Below are 17,406 nucleotides of genomic sequence, written 5' to 3' on the forward strand. Positions count from 1 at the left end.
ATTATTTGCTTGGAAAACTTTTGTCCAGCCCTTTACTCTGAGATAGTATCTGTCTTTGTCACTGAGGTGTTTCTTATATGCAGCAAAACGCCAAATCCTGTTTACATATCCAGTCTGTTATCCTGTGTTGTTTTATTGGGGAATTGAGTTCATTGTTGTTGAAAGATATTAAAGACTGGTGATTGTTAGTTCCTGTTATCTTTGTTGTTGTAGGTAGCATTATGTGTATGTGATTCTCTCCTTTTGGTTTTGTTGTGAGATGATTAATATCTTGTTTTTTTCCCCCTTGGGTGTAGTTACCCTCCTTGTGTTGGAATTTTCTTTCTAGAATCCTCTATAGTGCTGGATTAGTAGAAAGATTTTATTTGAATTTGGTTTTGTCATGAAATATTTTGGTTTCCATATACGGTGATTGAGAATTTTGCTGGGTATAGTAGCCTGAGCTCACATTTATGTTCTCTTAGGGTCTAGATGACCTCTGTCCAGGATCTTCTGGTTTTTAGTGTCTTTGTTGAGAAGTCTGGTGTAATTCTGATAGGCCTACCTTCATACGTTACTTGGCCTTTTCCCCTTATAGCTTTTAACATCCTTTTCTTTTTCTGTGAATTTAGTATTTTGATTTTTGTGTAATAGGAGCATTTTCTTCTCTGTTCCAATCTATTTGGTGTTCCCTGGGCTTCTTGTACATTTATGACAATCTCTTTCTTAAGGTTAGGGAAGTTTTTTTCTATGATTTTGTTGAATATATTTTCTGGCCCTTTGAGCTGGGAATCTTTACACTCTTCTATTCCCATTATTCTTTGTTTTGACCTTTTCATTTTGTCCTGAATTTCCTGGATGGTTTGAGTTTGGAGCTTTTCACACTTTGTATTTCTTTGACTGATATATCTTCTATGATATCTTCTACACCTGAGATTCTCTCTTCTGTCTCTTGTATTCTGTTGGTAAGGCTTACATCTATAGCTCCTGATCTCTTTCTTAAGTTGTCCGTCTGCAGGGTTGGCTCCATGTGTAATTTCTTTATTGCTTCTATTTCTGCTTTTAGGTCTTGAACTGTTTTGTTCAATTCCTTTACCTGTTTGGTTGTGTATTTCTTTAAAGGATTTATTTGGTTCCTCTTTAAGGGATTCTACCTGTTTGCCTGTGTTTTCCTGTATGTCTTTAAGGGAGTTATTCATATTCTCCTTAAAGGCCTCTTTATCATCTTTGTGAGATGAGATTTTAGGTAGAATCTTGCTTTCCAGTTGAGTTAGGGTATCCAGGGATTGCTGTGATAGGAGAATTGGGTTCTGATGATACCAAGTTACATTGGCTTCTGTTGCTTATGTTCTTGTGATTGCCTCTCACCATTTGGTTATTTTTGGTGTTAACCAGCCTGGTTGTCTTTGAATGGAGCTTGCCCTCTTGGAGGCAGGCAGCGCTGCCTCTGATAGGAGGGGCCTCCTATGTCCCAAATTAGGACAAAACTCCTGGGAGACAGTCAGACTTTGGGTTCTAGGGGCAGGATCTGCTCCAGTTGCAGATGGAGGTGCAGATCAGGACTGCATCTGACCTCCTGGGAGACAGGCAGGCTGTGGGGTATAGGAAGGTATTGGCCCTCCCATCTGTCTGTGGTAGAGGAGCAGACCAGAAGGAAAATTGAACTGTTGGTAGGGAGTGGTGTAGGTTCAGCTTCAGCTGGGCTCTGTGGGTGTCACAGAAGGTGTGGGTATTTGGGCAGGAGTGACACCTATGTCCCTGGTTAGTGCAGACCTCCTGAGAGTCAGGCAGGATGTGGGGTGTAGGAGGATGTTGGGCTTACCCATCTGCCTGGGTGGAGCAAACAGGAAGCCAAGCTACAGCTCTTTCCATATTCCTGTATTAAACAACATGTATGTATGTCAGATGACAGTGCTAACTGAAATTAGAAGCCAACACAATTTATCATCTCCTCTGTAGTTGGAAGGCCTGTTAAATGTATGATGCTGTCTTACCTAGATTTGTATTTATAATTCAAGGAGAAGCAAGGTTATGTGGATCTGCTCATGGTGCAATTCAAGGGCTACAAGATTCTGACTGTGTGGTTGGTCTTTGTGGTTTTGGTAAGTACGTTCCCTGCCTCTCATTGGCTTGCTTACTGTTTCTCCCATGTGTGAACGTGGATTGGTTACATGCTTTAACCTTGGAGAATGGACTTGGGGAAGCTCTCATTCTTCCTACTTCCACTGCTGAGGTAGAAGGCATCAACTGCAGGAATTGATCATTCTACAAGGAGTATGGATCTCAGCACCAACGGCTGAAACGTTTCCTATTAGCACATTCCTCTATTTGACAGCATGTCAGAAGATGGTGCTAATGGGAATGAGAAGCCAAACATAACAAATCCGCTCCTCTGTAATGGAAGGACCTGTTAAACTTATGACACTGTACGAGCTACCTGGATTCATATTTATAATTTGACAAGAGTCTAGGCTGTGGATCCATTCATGGGGCAATTCAAGAGCTACAAGATTCTGACTGTGGGGTTGGTCGTTCTGGTTTTGGTAAGTACTTTCCCTGCCTCTTGTTGGCTTCCTTACCACTTCTGCCTATGTGTAAGTTGATTAACTTTGATCTTGCAGAGCAGACTGGGGGAGGCTCTCATTCTTCCTACTTCCACTGCTGAGGTAGCTTTAGAGCATCAACTGCAGGATTTGATCGTTCTACAAGGAGTTTGAGCACGTACCATGTGTTGGGGTCCATCAGGGAATCTAAGCTCAGAAGAAGTTGTCCAGGGAAGTCCCAAGGAGAAAGGTATAGGCGAGCTTGTAGACTATTGCTGGGAAGGCCTGAGCAAATGCCTTCTTGCCTGACATAGGGCACGAACAGCAGACAAGAGAACAATTGTACCGATGCCCAGCTTGGAGAATAAATGGGTTTATTTGGCTTGCTTACTGGAATGCGAGTAAGAGGCCACATAAGCAAATAGGCCCTGCACACAACTTCCCTACAGATGCATAAATGGAGTTCTCCCCATTGTTAGCTTTCACCTTTACAGGCTCCAGCACCGCCAGACACCAGCTGGAGCTGGAGCAGAATTGCAGACAGCTGGGAAAGGCTGGGAGTGGGGCAGCTGGAATTTCAGATAAGGATCCTCCCCAAACCTTCCTTCTACACAGGGAAGTCTGCAGACTTAGCCTTGTTGAGGCTGCCTTGCCTGTTGTCACAGCTGCTGTGGTGAAAATGGTAATTAAATTAATGGCTGTGTTCTACACCAGCAAAACCTCAGTTCTCTTGCCTTTAGAAGATGTTGTCCTCTGTCTAAGATAAAGAGAAAGAAGACTGTTGGTGTCTGGCCTCATTTTTAGCATGGACTGTGTGTGTGTGTGGAAGGTCGGGGAATAGAAAAAGTCTTGTGTACACACACACACACACACACAGGTTGGGGCTTGGGGGTAAAGGGGGCCAGTGAGAGTGGGAGGGAGATAGATCATAATGGAGTGAGTGTGATGGAAATGCATTGAATACATGTATGAAATGGACACAGTAAAGAAGAAAACAAGTTAAGGCTGGGCAGCAGTGGCTCCTGCATTTAATCCCAGAACTCAGCAGGCAGATCTTTGAGTTCAAGGCCAGCCTGGTCTACAGAGCAAGTCCCAGAAAAGCCAAGATTACATGGAGAAAACATGTCTCAAAAAAAAAAAAAAAACACAAAAAGGAAACAAATTTAAATCCTTACCTCCAGCAAAAGCAAGCTAAGAGATGAGGACAAACCTTTGTTACTTCTATGAAGTTATATACAAGAAAAAGTGAAGAAGTGTCAGGAGGAAGCTTTTCCTGTTAGTAGGTCTATGAAAACAGAAATTTTAATGCACAGAGTATTGTTATTGATATTTAAGCACTAAGGTTTTTTTGCAGGAAAATACAGAATTTTTCCTCCTTTTCTTAGAAGACAAATGATTTGAAATATAAGAAAATAAATTGGACATTATTCTGAGAGCAATAAGGGTATGAAAGATTTTTTAAAATGAGTGCCTTCTTTCTAGAGATGTTGATTTCATTTCCAAATCAAATGTGTGTTGAAGGAAAGAGAAAGGCTTTTTTATCCTCTCTATTTATAAGCTTGCCTACAAAGCAAGCTTCAGACCAATAGTACAGTTAAATCTGCCCCAAAAGCCACCAAAAAAAAAAAGAAAGAAAGAAAGAAAGAAAGAAAAAAGAAAGAAAGAAAAAAAGGGAACCAAACAAAAAAAAAATTACTACAAAGCAGCTCAGAAGGTCTTTCCCCGCTAAATCTACCTGCTGTCAACAGTCAATGTGGAAAGCGGAAGAGGTTTTCTTCAGTATTGTGGTTACTGGTAATTTGCCTATGCACTTGTGAGCCATCTTGATTAAGCTAATTAGGATACACACACACACACACACACACACACACACACACACACACGGACATACACACATAGACATACACACACATACACACACACACACATGGATACACACACATGGACACACACACACACACACACGGACACACACACACGGACACACACACATGGACACACACACACACGGACACACACACATGGACACACACACACACACACACACGGACACACACACACACATGGACACACACACACATGGACACACACACATGGACACACACACACACAGGACAGTAGACACACATGGACACACACACACACACACAGGACAGTAGACAGGGACTATGTGAGGTGACAAGGGTGATCACCTGGAAGAGGGAGGAATACAAAGGAGGGCAATGGGGGGCTGGAGGGCTAAGTGCTTTGAGATGCTTGCTGCTCTTCCAGAAGAACCTGAGTTCAGTTCCCAGCACTTATGCCGAGTGGAGTTACACCTGTGACTCCAGATCTGAGAGATCTAATGGCCAATTCTGACTTTCATAGGCATCTGTGGCACACACACACACACACACACACACACACACATGAACACACACGAACACATGGACATACACACACACACACACACTCCTAAACAAAAATAAATCTTAGCCCGGCAGTGGTGGCGCATGCCTTTAATGCCAGCACTCGGAAGGCAGAGCAGGTAGATTTCTGAGTTTGAGGCCAGCCTGGTCTACAGAGAATTCCAGGACAGCCAGGGCTACACAGAGAAACACTGTCTCAAAAAACAAACAAACAAACAACCCAACCAACCAAACAAACAAACAAAAATCTGAAAAACAGTAGAGATGTTTATGGATAGGGATACACACCTTTAATCAGAGCAATTAGGAGACAGAGCAGGAGAGACTCTGTGAATTTGAGACTAGCCTGGTCTAGTTCCATGCCAGGTAATGTTACATAGTGAGACTTTTCTCACAGAAACAAACCAAACAACAACAACAATTCCTGAGGCCTGCTGAGGTGGCTCAGTGGGTGAAGGTGATTCCTGCCAGACTTGACAACCTGAGTCCAGTCTCTCGAGCCTCACATGGTGGAAGGAGGGAACCACCTCTCAAAAGCTGTCATCAGAGTTTGACACATGTGCCATGAAACATGTGCATATACATACATGCACACAAATAAATACATGTGAAAAAGAGAGAACAGACTCCTGCTGCCACAGGCAGGTGGGAAGGCTGCCTCACCCCTCCCTGGCTGTGGCACTCAGGAGATCTGGCACTGGACCTTGCGTGGGCAGCGCATTGGTTCAGGCGAGCCAGCCTGAGGGCATGACAATAAAAAAGCTGACTCCATCCTTTGCCCACTGGAGCGTTGACATTGGGTAAGCTTGCCTGGGCAGTGCTGGAGAGGGTAGAGTGGGTATAGGAGAGCTGGTGGGTTGATCAACTCAGCTACCACTCTGTGTGTGTGTGTGTGTGTGTGTGTGTGTGTGTGTATGTGTGTGTGTGTGTACATGACTGCAGGTGCTCACAGAGTTAAGAAGAGGATGTCAGATCCCTTGGTGCTGGAGTTATAGGGAATTCGTTCATGTACTGATATAGGGTACTCATCAGAGAAGACTGATTAGACATGGGTTTAAGCCAATATATAGTCTTCATTAGCAGGCCAGCAACTACACTGGGTATTCAGGATCCTAGTGTAGAATGGAATCTTACTCGGGATGAGTTTATAGGCATAAAAACAATATTCTGAGTCGACATTCTTCAGTTAACAAAAAATAGCCAGACGCAGAACCACAAAAGTTAAAAAAGCAAGGTTAGTATATTTTGACTTTCCCAGAACTATATCAATTTGGATGGATTAGGCCTTTGCAGTAATTTTGGAAGCTCTGTGCTGAGTTTTATACCTAGAACGGCATTTCCACATAGAGTTGTGCTAAGGTCTGGCAGCTACTAACATCTGGGGCCCAGTATTCCTGACTTGTCTTAGTAAATGAGTCAAATCATGAACTCATTCTATTTTAGTTTAAGATGCAGGGCCTAGAAAACTGGACATAAAACTTCCAGAGGACCCTGCTATACCTCTCCTGGGCATATACCCAAAGGATTCCCCGGCATGCAATAAAGACACATGCTCCATTATGTTCATAGCAGCCTTATTTATAATAGCCAGAAGCTGAAAAGAACCCAGATGCCCCTCAAAGGAGGAATGGATACAGAAAATGTGGTATATTTACACAATGGAATACTACTCAGCAATTAGAAACAATGAATTCACAAAATTTTTAGGCAAATGGTTTGATCTGGAAAATATCATCCTAAGTGAGGTAACCCAATCACAAAAGAATACACATGGAATGCAATCTCTGAGAAGTGGACATTAATTAGCCCAGAAGCTCTGAATACCTAAGGCACAAATTGCATAACAAATGACTCCCATGAAGAAGTATGGAGAGGGTCCTGATCCTGGAAAGAATTGATCTAGCATGGGAAGGGAATATAAGGACAGAGAAAAAGGAGGGAGGTGATTGGAGAAGGGATGGAGAGAAAGAAGAAGGTTTGTGGGACATATGGGGAGGGGGGATCCGGGAAAGGGGAAATCATTTGGAATGTAAACAAAGAATATAGAAAATAAAAATATTAAAAAAAAGAAATTAAAAAAAAAAGATGCAGGGCCTAGCTGGATTAACAGGGCCTCACTGCTAATCCAGTCAGAATGAAATTTAAGGACACAGCCAGTGCTGACAGCAGAGTAGTTAGCCAGGGACCTAGAGAACAGAGACTGGTACCAATATTCCCCAAACAGTGCCAAGAATTATTCTAGTTACTCATGATAAATTAGCATAGAAACAACAGGTTTCTTCTAAAGTCAGACATAGTTTTCTTTATCTCATAAGAAGTCTAAGCCTCTCCAGTTATATAGAACCATTTCTGCAAGAGACTCTAACTGTTGTTTTAACTCAAAATGGAAACTTTTAGTGCTCTGGGTCCTGATCAACCTGTGTACTTAGTCTGGAAAGCATCAGAAGAGGCTCATTCATTCACCCGGTACATGTCCACCTAGCAGTCTCAGGGCCCAGTAATACTCTTGTTATCCATATGAACTAACCCATGAGGCAGAATAGCAGGCATCAGAATGAGGGGGGAATGCCTAGGCTAAAAGTTTGTGATATTAGGTAAGTTTCAGCACCTTGTACAACCTCTAATGTTAGGTTGGGCTGTCCCCAGTCAAAGGGAGTTTCGATAGTCAATGGGTAACAGTCTGGTTAGTTTCTGTCCCTATGCAGTACAGGTAAGGGGTGTCTCAGCATAACCAGCAATCTTGACTGATTTTGCTTGATTTTTGGAGATGATTAACTCTATCCCCAGGGTCCCTTCCTGCAGCACAGGTTTTTTCCTGTCTCCCAAGGCCAGAATTTTTTAATGGTTTTTTTTCCCATGAAGCCTCAGTTTTATAAACCCTATTTTTGCAATGGAAACTCCCTTGTTTCTGGTAACCTGGGAACCCAGCCACATGGCATACATAGAATTGTAAACTCTTTCCTTCTATCTCAAAGATAATTGCTACACCTTCCCTTTACTCCATAAACTATACATGTGAAGTGGGAATCAGCAGGCAAAGGTCGAGGTGGATACATGTTGCTGTCTGTAGACTCTCTAGTTAATACTTTGCCTCTGTCTGTCTTCCTCGGCTTACAGTCAAGGCTTGAGGGTGGTGACAGGTGGACTGTGGCACTCTATTTGTAATGTGGAGGACAGCAATTTGTAAAAGAGGCCAAATATCCTCTAGAGGGCCAAGACTTTCTAATATCCTTTCCCTAGCAATAATGAGAAGCCCCCTTTCTCTATAGATTGTAATCTGAGTAAAAAAAGCACATCAACTAAGAGTTTGGGTATGTGGTGGGGGACTTTCCTTTTCTCCATCTGAGAGTAGCATCAAGTCTATCTTTCATCTTTTATGTCCTGATACTCATGGCTGAGCACTGTGTCATCAGAAAGAGGGCAGCTGATTTGATCAAGGGCAGTGAGTTCGTCAAATAGAACTTGAAGGTGGGCCAGGAATAGGGTATGGTACTGGGTCACACAATCATTACATCACCAGTGTTTTCATGCTCTACAAAGGAGGGCCTCAACTGTGCCATGCTGTGGGTATAACTTCTTGACCCAGAGTAACTTGTTTGCGTTTTTTTTTTTTTTGTTCATTACCCTAGCAGTAGCCACTATAGCTCTTAGACAGATGGACCATCCTGTGACTACAGGGTACAAATGTTTAGATAGAATGTCACAGGCCATTTCCGTGGCGATGAATATCTGTAAGTCTGTGTGTCATCAACAAAGAAGGCAAAAGTAGCTTTCATTTTATGTTAAAGATCTTGTCCCAATCAGTTCTCAGGAAAACATTTTAAACTACCTCCAGTAATTAGGGCTCACTTATACCTTGAAAATGTTTAGACTTTTATAACTTTTTTCTAATATTTAGGACTGAAACTCTTTCTTAGTAGCTATCTTTAATGCTTTACAAAGGAACTAGCTAAATTGTTTAAAGTCTCCTTGTTCAGAGTTAGACCGAAGAGATGTGCTGTGTCTTGGCTGCATTGGCTGGCACAGATTCCATGCCAGCCCAGGGGTAAGTTTTTTAAAAAATTTTTTCAGAAAATGCTGGGTTGTATGTTTCATTGGTTGAATCTCCTTCCCTGGGTCTGCTTAGAGCAGGCATGGGGCAAAGGGAATGCTCACTGGAATTAACTATTTCCCCCATCCCTGTGTACATTCTCCTTAGATGGCAGGGGGCCCTGGAGGAGAGGCCCACTTCCACACAGGGACCAACCCTGACAGTTGAGCAGGAGTCAATCAACACAACAAGCAAGTGCTCCTGCTCTCAGACTGGGCAGGTAGAGGTGTTTTAAGTTTCTCTGGGTAACCTGACAGAGTGAAAGTGATTTGGATCCTCCACAGGACAGGGCACAGGTCTTAAGCCTAGTGAGTGGAGAGTCTCACATCAGAGAAAGTCCCTGCTCAACATAGGGAAACAAAACTGACAGAAACACATAAGAGCACACAGACAGACAGACAGACAGACAGATAGACAGACAGACAGGCACACATGCACACACACACACACACACACAGAGAGAGAGAGAGAGAGAGAGAGAGAGAGAGAGAGAGAGAGAGAGAGAGAGAGAGAACAAGAACCAGGGGTGGTCACCGCATATCCATACCCTTGAACAGACAGAGGGATTCAGTCCTGTCTCATAGGGATCCCAGATACTAGAGGAGCAGCTATGTCCAACCTCTCTTATGTGTCTAAATAGAAGGCCCTTTAACCAGACTTATCTCCAGAGGTGACAGCCCAGGCCACTTTCTAGTTTATTTACTTTTGGGGAAGAGATGTCAGACCCCTCTGAAGAGTTAGACAGTGATTGATCAAAGGGAGCCCTGGGGACTTGAATATCTCAGGTTGTACAACAGGAGTCCCCTGACCTCTGCAATCTTCCTTGTTCCAAGGAGCTCTGACCTCCACAGTGTCTCAAGGTCTCGTCTCTGGGGTCTTGCTGGGGCTTCCAGAAATGACGTGTGGTATTCAGCACGGAAGATTGCTTGGACCTAGGCTTAAGCCAATAGAAATTCTTTATTAGGAGGTCAGTGACTATTCTAGGTGCTTGGGATCCCAGTGTAGCAGAGTCTTTCTCAGGGTGAACTTTTAGGCATCAAACCATTCCAGGGTTGGCACACTTCAGTTAAGAAGAACAGTTAGCCAACAGCAGAACTACAGAAGCCTGAAAGTGATATCATTTAAGAGATTTATCCATAACTATATAACTGTTCAGCAGCTTTGGTCAACTTGGCTATGCCTGGAAAGAGAGCTGGGGCTGAAAGAGAATGGACAGGCAAGATAAATAAGGAAGCCAAAACAAAGATTCTGATCAAGGACCATATAGGGGGGAAGCCCATCCCCATTTTGCCAGGATCTTGTCAGCAAAACAAGCTCAGTTGCCCAGCAGGTAGTGGCTTCTTGAAGGAAGCTACAGATGTGGCAGAACAAAATAGACTTCACCTAGGTGTGGAGACTCCACCCTAGATGGGCTTGGCGACTGTGGCAAGCAAGGTCTGATTTAGCCCTCTCAAGGCTGGGAGAAGGGCACAACTATGGACTTTGCTGGATCAGGAACTCGTTTTTATTTTTGGCAGGTGTATTGAGTTTTTCGTCCTGAATAACATTTCTTTCATGGAGTCAGTTGTGCTGAAGTCTGGGGCTCTGTTACAGGAACTGGGAACTGAAGTCTGGTCCTCTGCAAGAGTAGTATGTGGTTTTCAGTCATGAATCTATCTCTTACTTCCATGACTACAGATTTTTTTTATAAGACTTTATAAATTGTCATCATGTATTGTAGTTTAAGTGAGAGATGTGCTCTACAGACTTTTGTGTGTGTGTGTGTGGGGGGGGGAATGGTGTGTAATTATATGGGATGCGGGATGGTGTGTGTGTGTGTGTGTGTGTGTGTGTGTGGGTGGGTTTGGGTTTTATTGCTGTGAAGAGACTCCATGACCAAAGCAACTCTTACAAAGGCAATCATTGAATTGGTGCTGCTTACAGTTTCAGAGGTCCAGTCCATTATCATCACAGGGGAAGCACAGCATCCTGCAGGCTGGCTTGGTGCCAGAGAGCTAAGACTTCTACATCTTGATCTAAAAGCAGACAGGAGCAGTGACTCCTCTGCCCTGGGCAGAGCTTAAGCATAGGAGAACTCAAAGCCCACATACACAGTGGGACACTTCTTCCCACAAGGCCACATCTCCTGAGAGTGCCATTTCCCATGGGCCAAGCATATTCAACCAGCAAATCCCACTTCCTGCCCCACAGGCTTGTTCAGGCACATGAATGTATGGTGCCCATAACTAACCAGAGCATAATACAAACTACACTTAGTTCCCATAGTCTATAGCAGTCTCAACAATGATAAAAGTCCAAAGTTCAAAGTCTCATCTGAGGTTCATGAATTACTTAACTATATTCCCCTATAATGTCAAAATAAAAAAAAAAACAGATCACATACTTTCAACATCACAGGATATACATTGCCATTCCAAAATGTCACAGTGAGAAAATACAGAACCAAAGCAAGATCAAAGCCCGGCTGGGCAAACTCTAAACTCTGCGTTTCCATGTCTGAAGTCAAAGTGTTCTTCAGATCTCCAACTCCTTTCAGCATTGTGGACTGCAACAGAATCCTGTCTCCTTGGCTGCTCCACTTCCTCTTAGCAGCTTTCCTTGGCATGTATTACTTGGCTCTGGCATCTCTACATCTTGGGGTCGCCAAGGCAACTTCAACTTTACAGCTTCCTGTTCTAGTGTCTGGTGTCCACGCATGAGCTTCTGGCATTTTCCAAAGGACTTGGGTCACTTCTCCATCTCTGCCCTCTGTAGCATCCAGGTTCTGGTGAACTCCACTTCACTGCTGATGCTGTTCTTGGTGGTCAACATTCACTCTCAGACCACTAGGGAAGGCTTTGCCATTTCCTTGAGGCTATCTTGGGGAAGGCTTTTCCAATTTCCCATGGGTCTGAGGCATTTGGGTCCTTTACATAGCTTTATCCAGGTCAATAGCACACATTCACTCAGGAATTCATCCATTCAGGCCGTGCTCTACTCCCCCGGGAACTCTGCCTTCAAGTTACCCAAAAGTGACCCGAAACTACTGAATTTCCTGCTACCACCTACTGAAGTCTGGGACTATAAACATTCCATACCTGGCCTTATCCCATATTTATAGATGTTATAATCAGTGTGTAATTCACAAACACACATAGAAGTAATTTGGATGTCGATCCTCACTGTATTCATATATAGGTAAGTTAAGTAGCATTTATATGCATATATTGTATACTATGCATGTCCATGAACATAGTATTCACATAAACCTTCACAGAATCTATTTACTGGCCTCCTTATCCCCATTTTTAAGTTCTACCTACCCTCAAATCTTGGTGATATACCAATGTACTTGGTGTGATTCCTCTTGGTTCTCTCTCTCCACTGCCAGTTTATATTTTTAAGATCTTGGGTCTGCAGAGTCTGTAATCATCTATGCTACTGTTCTCCAGTATATCAGACAATGTCAACAATGGGATCAGCATGGTGGCTCAGCATGTGAGGGAGCTAGTTACCAAACCTGATGACCTGAATTTGATCCCCTGGACATGGATGAAGAAGAGAAATGACCCTACAAATTGTCCCTGGACCTTCACATGTGGACAATTGGGAACACACACACTGTTTAAAATGAAAATAAAAAACCAACAGGCTTCAATGCTGGACAAATGGCTCAGTGGTTAAGAGCATTGGTTGCACTTATAGAGAACCTGGGGAGTATCTCCTCACCCATAGGGAGGGTCACAATCATTTGTTTAAGACTCAAAGAGCCTTCCTCAAGAAGACCCCCTCTCAAGGAGACACGGAGGCAGTAATCGATGCAAAAGCCAAGATGTTTAATGAGCTGACTAGTTGAGGTCATCCTACCCACGAAGGAGAGGTGACCACAAAGGGACATTATGGGCAGTTTTATACTTTTTAGAGGCACAGGTTACATCAGTCAAGCTGAAGTTTAAACCTATTAGCTAACGTCTAGTGACTATTGATCTTTAGATCTGCCTGGGATTTTCCAGAGGCCATGTGGTTATCAGTTAACACATTCTGTGAGGATTCTTACTCAATAATGTCCCATGGGTGGAGAACAGAATTCAGGCTATGTTTTACTCTGGGCAAGAGCCAGAAGCTGCAAAGAGGGTGTGGGGCTAAAAAGGCTTGTAGGGCATCTTAACTAAGACAATTATGAAGACTCTGAATTCTTTCCTATGTTGGTCAGATAATTCTTGGAACAAAGAAGGGGAGAGGTCGCTGGAGCCACAGCCATTATTTCTTATTTCTTCCTTTTCTTTGGCCATCTATTTTAATCTTAAAATTAGAAGTCACCTTCTTGGTCTAGCTGTGGATACTGCTGCCTGATTACCATAATCTGTACGCACTAATATGTCCTCTAATGAAGGCAATTAACTTATTAAAGAATATAGCTCCTACAGAAAGTATTAAGAGTAGACTGAGAAGTGGACCAAGGAACGGGAGAAGATAAGGCAAATTTCCATTCTAGGCACTCCACATAGGGTTGTTAAAAAGCTCTTGGTACCTTTTTTCTAATTCTTCTTGATGTTTCTGGATTCTGTCTCTGACTGTCCCAGACTTATTGGTATAGAAACAACATTTCTCCTGTAGGACTATGTATATGCCCCACCCCTTGTCAGCAGTCAGGAGGTCCAATCCATGTTTATTTTGGAGGCCTATTTCGGCCAATGAGTCTACCTGATCCCGTAAGTCCTTAATGGACTGAAATACCATTTTAACACCATCAATTAATTTTCGGGAAAGGTTAGTGTAAGAATCTACTGATACTCCTAAACCTGCTGAGCCTGTGGCAACTGCTCCAGTTATCCCTAGCCCAATGAGGAGGGGAATGAATTGCAATGCTCTTTTATGTGACGGTATCAAAACTGGGAAGTGAGATAGACTGGTCTCCGGGGAGGATTTCTACATCTGGTAAAAGCATAGTAGGAACACACAATCCAGTCCAATTAGAAGGAAGGGAGGGGCAGGCCACATTCTCTCCACACACAAAAACCCTTCTCCTTCCCAGGCATCCTGCCCCAGAAGCATTAATCATTTGGCTACAAGAAGCAAATATGACTAAACCTAGATCCACATCAAAATATTTTTTTAAATGGTTGAAGAAACAAGTTGTGTTGCCAAACCCAGTGGGTTGTGCCTTAAAAGGTTTCGCATGGCTGCATTCTTTATCCTCTAGAATGTGTAAATCAGAGGCACTTGGCAGGGGCACCACTAGGGGCCAGGTGACCCCCATGGCAAGGCATAGCCAACATTCATCAGCCAACAAGGGGTTGGTGGAGTTAAGAACAGCATGCGTGGCCCTCAATATTTCAAAAGTCTGAGGATCTTTATCGATACCCATAGACTTTGGTAGTCAGAGTGGGTGATAATGAAGTCGAGGCAAAAGACTATCAATCTGCTCCTGAACTTGTTCTTGTGTCTCTAGAGTCCTAACCTGGTCATTAGGGCCCCTGTCTGATGCATGTATTGGTGCCTCCTGGGGCCAACAGGCTTGTTTGCCGATAGGGGCCAAACAGTTGGCTCTAGCATATTTTGACTTGTTCCTAGCACTTGGGGGATAACTGACCAATCCCCCGCAAAAGAACCTGTGTAGGTAGCATGGAGAACTGCTGTAAAATAAGGTACCCCATCCCCAGTACGTTCAGTGAAAGATATATAACAGGTCACATTCATCTGATCTACAAATGAGCATTCTGCAGGGCCTCTGCCATCTGGAGGCTTAGGCAGGGGCTTTGGCTTGAGAACACACACCCTGGATTGTTGCAGCCCCCAGTGGAGGAACTCTGAGAGCTCAGGTATGCAATCTTCCCCCAATGGACCTCATATACCGTGGAGGAGGGGGTCAGGTACTACCTTGGCAGCCACAGGGATTACCATATAGTGAAATCAGAACCTGGTGTCTATCAACGGGGCTGGTCAAGACCACCTCTCATTTGGGTCAGTATCACAGTCAGGAGTGTCCTGACAAGCATCAGCATCCTGGACTTCTTTCACTCTGGAGATTTTAATCTTGAGAGAGTGTCCTGTCTTTTTATTCTCCAACCTGAAGAGTCGCTGGTCATGGTGGGCCTCACATGTGACACAGGAATCCAGGCAGCAATTCCTTTTATATTTATGGTGGTTGGGGTGGTGAGCAGGACTAAGTAGGGGCCTTTCCACCTGGGTTCCAAGGTCTGTGTCTGATGTCGTCTCATATACACCAGGTCTCCAACTTGGAAAGTGTGTGCAGCCTCAGGGGTAGAGGGAGCGTATGCCGCTGCCAGTGGTGCACAGACTTCTCACCGGATGGTCTTCAGGGCCTTGAGCCTGGCATATAAATCATTGTCATCATGGCAGGTGACCTCAGGGACCCCTCCCATCAGAGTAAGAGGGGCAGGAGTCCCACATAGTATTTCAAAAGGAGTTAATTTAAATCAGAAAGGTGTGTTCCTGGCTCAGAACAGGTCAAGGAGAAGGAGCGCCACCCAGTCCGCGCCAGTCTCCAAGGCTAATTTAGTCAAGGTCTCTTTTATAGTTCTGTTCATCCTTTCTACTTCTCCTGAACTTTGGGGATGGTAAGTAAGCACAATGGAGTTTCCAATTGGTCCCCAGGAATCTAGCTAATTTATGACTTACCTGGGCTACAAAAGAGGGCTTGTTATCTGACCCAATAAACTTAGGTGTCCCAAACCTGGGGAAGATTTCTTCCAGGATATCTTCTTAGCCACCACCATTGCCATCTCTCTCTCTCTCTCTCTCTCTCTCTCTCTCTCTCTCTCTCTCTCTCTCTCTCTTTTTTTTTTTTTTTGTGGGAAAAGCCTCAACCTATCCTGAAAAGGTATCCACAAAAACTAGCAGATATTTATATCCCTATCTCCCGGGTCTTATTTCTGTGAAGTCTACCTCCCGATAAGCTCCCAGTCGGTCTCCTCTAGGTCTCTTACCCTTCTCCACCTTAGTTCAACATGCATTGACATTCTGGCGTGACTCACGGTTATTGACTATCTGTCATGCTAGAAGATTCAGTCCTGGGACAAAATTCTTTGATTTTAAAACAGTTTTTGTATTAACTTCTCAGCCCCCAGATGAGTCCATTGATGCATCTGTTTAATCATAAGCCAGGCTTGCCTCTGCGGTAAGGATAGTCTTTCCCCGCCCCCCCCCCAAGAGTTGAGCCACGCCTTTTTCTCGGTATCATACTGGTCGCTGGGGTCTTGGTGAATCAGGGTGAGGTTTTCTGCTGTGTGTTCATGTCCTTTATCTCTACTTGGTACTGTCTGGACTGCCAGGATAAAGGGAGCATACCAGAAGAGGGCATCAGAGCTCATTACATATGGTTGTAAGCCACCATGTAGTTGCTGGGATTTGAACTCAAGACCTTAGGAAGAGCAGTCAATGATCTTAACCACTGAGCCATCTCTCCAGCCCAGGAGGAGAGCTTTTAACAGAGCCGGGATTTCAGTCTTATTTTTTGTTTCTTTTCCTCTGGACATGAGGAGGCCTCTCTGTTGATAGATCTCCCCATGTACATGGGCAGTGGCAAAGGCGTACCTGCTGTCTGTGTAGATGTTAGCCCATTTTCCCTCTAACACTTCTGAGGTTTTGTGAGAGCTATCAGCTCAGCCTTCTGTGCAGAGGTCTCCTCAGGGAGGGACTGGGCCCAAAGGCTACGTTGTCCATCCACCACAGCTGCCCCTGTTCTTCTCTATCCATTTTCCAGGAAACTACTCCCATCCATACACCAGGTCGCTTCTGCATCTGTCAAAGGCTGATCTGACAAATCTTTCCACCAGCCATGTGCTTCTGCTAGCACCTGTTGGCAGTCATGGATAGGAGGTTGGAGTTCTAGGTCTGGGAGTAGCGTAGCCAGGTTTAGGCTCGCAGAGGGTGGGTGGGTAGGGGAGAAAGTTACCTGGTGAGAATTAAGCAACAGGGTTTGGTAATGAGCCATTCAGGCGTTAGTAAGCCAATGGTCAGGCAGCTGCTGCACCACACTTTCCAAGGCATGTGGTGCGGTCACCACCACGTCCTGTCCAAGTATTAGCTTACCTGCATCTTTGACTATTGTGGCCACAGCCACCCCAATACGCAGACAAGCCGGCTACCCTGCCACCACTGGGTCCAATTTCTTTTTGACAAGTAAGCAGCTGGTCTCCTCCATGGTCCTAACTTCTAGAAGGTCAATGAGTCCCTGAGGATTCTCAGAGAAAGGGGGATGTCGAGATTTCCAATTGTAAAGATTGGCCATTGCAAACGGCCAGTATTGAAGCACTTGGTTGCCATCTTCATTGGGTAGCCCATATGCTTGGAGGGGAAGGGTCACTACAGCGCCCAGGGGCACAGCTTGTCAACTCTGGGTCTCCATAGCTGGTCCAGAACCAGCCTAGAAAGATGGAGCTGA

At 44.3% G+C, this 17,406-nt stretch overlaps 1 protein-coding gene across 2 annotated transcripts in view; it reads left to right on the forward strand.

Moving 5' to 3' along the window:
* The first annotated feature begins 233 nt into the window (after positions 1 to 233).
* Positions 234 to 17,406, forward strand: part of LOC127672850 (NXPE family member 3-like) — a 35,248-nt gene continuing 18,075 nt past the window's right edge. Inside the window, exon 1 of one of the 2 annotated variants that reach the window (XM_052168244.1) lies at positions 234 to 2,522. In XM_052168244.1, the coding sequence (XP_052024204.1) occupies positions 2,466 to 2,522 (57 nt within the window). In that variant the 5' untranslated portion in view covers positions 234 to 2,465. The remainder of the gene's footprint in view (positions 2,523 to 17,406) is intronic. The other variant, XM_052168243.1, reaches the window with a different exon arrangement.

The sequence above is a fragment of the Apodemus sylvaticus genome, chromosome 22 (assembly GCF_947179515.1).
Source record: "Apodemus sylvaticus chromosome 22, mApoSyl1.1, whole genome shotgun sequence".
In the NCBI taxonomy this organism is placed as follows: Eukaryota; Metazoa; Chordata; class Mammalia; order Rodentia; family Muridae; genus Apodemus; species Apodemus sylvaticus.